The 3,282-nt window shown below is 39.2% G+C and overlaps 1 protein-coding gene across 1 annotated transcript in view; it reads right to left on the reverse strand.

The window, feature by feature from the left end:
- LOC107602868 (UPF0600 protein C5orf51 homolog) overlaps window positions 1-3,282 on the reverse strand; it is an 11,847-nt gene that overhangs the window by 2,979 nt on the left and 5,586 nt on the right. Inside the window, exons 3-5 of the mRNA XM_016295479.1 lie at window positions 1,163-1,327; window positions 640-771; window positions 440-554 (exon numbers count right to left, since the gene is read on the reverse strand). Of these exons, the coding sequence (XP_016150965.1) occupies window positions 440-554; window positions 640-771; window positions 1,163-1,327 (412 nt within the window). The remainder of the gene's footprint in view (window positions 1-439; window positions 555-639; window positions 772-1,162; window positions 1,328-3,282) is intronic.

Genomic DNA, 3,282 nt, shown 5'->3' on the forward strand with positions numbered 1-3,282 from the left:
GTAGAAAATATGGTTAACACCCGGTCATGCGTGAAAAATAAAATACTGTCATGTACCGTGAAACCAGTATAATTTTGAAAAATACCGTGATATACATTTTTGGTCATACCACCCAGCACTAGGGGTGGAGTTTGCAGGCTGCACATCTTTCCAATGGAAAATCACTATCCTCCGTAAATTAACTTAAATATTTGAAGATACTGATAACCCACTGGCTGTGCTGTTTCGAGATGTTATAAATCTTATTGTGCTTTGAAAATCCATCCCTGCAGAGACACAACGCCTGATGTGTTACACACAGAGACACAATCTGAAGTCACAATGACTTGCATGTCTGCAGTTTTCAGCTCCCAAATTCGAAACAAAACTTAGAAACGCCACAGAAATCAACCATTCGTCTTTCGCTTTTAGAACAGAAAGTACATTTGCAAAGATGTACCTTCTGCCAGAAAATTGGCGGTTGCAGAGTCATGAAAAACCACACCATCGTTCAGCTTGACTGAGTTCCTCACTTGCAACATTCTCATAAGGTAACGCACACCTTCTTGAAGACACTGTGAAGACACGGAGCATTGCAACACTTACTCAAGTCATGGCCACTAAAACTGGCACTGTGGAGTGAGAGGTTGGTGAAAGTACCTTAAGGAATGTGGCTTTGTTCTTCTTGATCCATTGCTTGCGTTGGTGTAGTGTGTGGCAGTACATATATAATAATGCCCCACGCCTCCAGTACAGGCACTCCAGCAGCTCCAGCCCCAGCACAGACTGCACCTGATCAGAACCACAGCATCACACTACAGTTACTCACAGTACAGCTTTCTAATCTTATTCAGTCCATGCCAATTCAACTAGATTAAAGTATAGACCTGAAGGTTTTAATTTAATTTATGCTGTGCGCGCTTAAAGTAAAGAATATTTATTCTGAACATCCACATGTAAAGTCATGATGCATAAAAAGTTGCACTTATGTTGCACACAAACAAACAAAATGATGCTACGGTAAAACAAAATTGCTGCATAAATTGCCACATTTCCAAATTGCACAGGTGGTCTGTAACCAAAAATATTAAGCAGTGGGAGTGAATGCCTTATTTAGAATCAACAGCAAATAATTAAACTAATTGTTAAGTAAATATCTTCTACAGATACAGAAATACAACACCTCTTGTGCAGGCACCAGTCGCCCAGCTAACACCTCTGGCTCGGTCAAGTCCTCTGGCTCGGTAAAGTCCTGTAGCAACTGCTGGATTTTGAAAGGGGAAGTGTCCTCAGGAAACTCCTGATCTACAAGCCTGTTTTCCTCATAGAATGTAATGTCCAAGACAACCTGTAGAAAAGTAGGTAAAACAATTGGTCATATGAGTAATTACTTCTAAAACAAGGTATCTGCATATTCTTTTACTCAATTAAACAGGCTGGGAACACATTCACCTGCAAAACATGGTAAATGGATATAAAAAAAGACATGTTTTATTCAATATATACATACTGAAATTGGCTTATGTACTAATATATAATTACATATGAATTAGGTATAGATCAATATTGGATTTTTCTGATAAGAATAAGATAAGAAAAGCCACTAAACATATGATTGTGCTGATAATAATAAAATGCACGTATTGAATGTGTTAAATAATGTTGTTAGTCTCTACTTTCTGTAAGAGGGTGAAATTAAATGCCACATATAGTTTGTGTAACCAAAATAGCAATAATATCCAGAAAAAAAAACGACATAATGTGGGACTTTTAATTATAAACAAGCATGAAAACACTGTGGCTCTTATTTTAATACTTCCAGTTGCTCATTTAAAAAAGATGAGAAAATATACACTCTTGTAACCATTTACAACATTACATTACATTTAGTCATTTAGCAGACGCTTTTATCCAAAGCGACTTACAAATGAGGACAATAGAAGCAATCAAAACTAACAAAAGAGCAACAATATGTAAGTGCAAATGACAAGTCTCGGTTAGCTTAACGCAGTACACGTAGCAAGGTATTTATATATATACAGTGGGTACGGAAAGTATTCAGACCCCCTTAAATTTTTCACTCTTTGTGATATTGCAGCCATTTGCTAAAATCATTTAAGTTAATTTTTTTCCTCATTAATGTACACACAGCACCCCATACTGACAGAAAAACACAGAATTGTTGACATTTTTGCAGATTTATTAAAAAAGAAAAACTGAAATATCACATGGTCCTAAGTATTCAGACCCTTTGCTCAGTATTTAGTAGAAGCACCCTTTTGATCTAATACAGCCATGAGTCTTTTTGGGAAAGATGCAACAAGTTTTTCACACCTGGACTTGGGGATCCTCTGCCATTCCTCCTTGCAGAGCCTCTCCAGTTCTGGCAGGTTGGATGGTAAACGTTGATGGACAGCCATTTTTAGGTCTCTCCAGAAATGCACAATTGGGTTTAAGTTAGGGCTCTGGCTGGGCCATTCAAGAACAGTCACAGAGTTGTTGTGAAGCCACTCCTTCGTTATTTTAGCTGTGTGCTTAGGGTCATTGTCTTGTTGGAAGGTAAACCTTCGGCCCAGTCTGAGGTCCTGAGCACTCTGGAGAAAGTTTTCGTCCAGGATAACCCTGTACTTGGCCGCATTCATCTTTCCCTCAATTGCAACCAGTCGTCCTGTCCCTGCAGCTGAAAAACACCCCCACAGCATGATGCTGCCACCACCATGCTTCACTGTTGGGACTGTATTGGACAGGTGATGAGCAGTGCCTGGTTTTCTCCACACATACCGCTTAGAATTAAGGCCAAAAAGTTCTATCTTGGCCTCATCCGACCAGAGAATCTTATTTCTCACCATCTCACAACTCCATGCGGGCTTTCATGTGTATATATATATATATATATATATATATATATATATATATATATATATATATATATAAAAGCTAAATAATTTTTTTTTTCTGATGCAAGCATCAAAACAATGCCCTACTATATTGCAACGCACCAAAGCAGTCAATCCAAGGCAAGAATAACTTAGCGGTTGCCACCGTTTAGTAAACTGTGAACTAGAGGTCTGATCGTCTGCATTCCTGCGGGGATTCGGGATTAAATTCCCAAATAAAATGCTGTAGCGGTCGGTAACTCTGGTGTAACTGGACGGGAGCGGGCGGTCTAACAATATCCCGTTCCCGACGTCCATTCAGAACAGCATATCTGCGCTTTATTCTTATTGACCACCGGTACAGCCTGCACTCGGACTGTTATGCATGCGCTGCACGCATGCTTTCTGCGCCACGCGTTTTATTTGG

This window comes from Sinocyclocheilus grahami, unplaced genomic scaffold (genome assembly GCF_001515645.1).
Source record: "Sinocyclocheilus grahami isolate Dianchi unplaced genomic scaffold, SAMN03320097.WGS_v1.1 scaffold336.1, whole genome shotgun sequence".
Taxonomy (NCBI): Eukaryota; Metazoa; Chordata; class Actinopteri; order Cypriniformes; family Cyprinidae; genus Sinocyclocheilus; species Sinocyclocheilus grahami.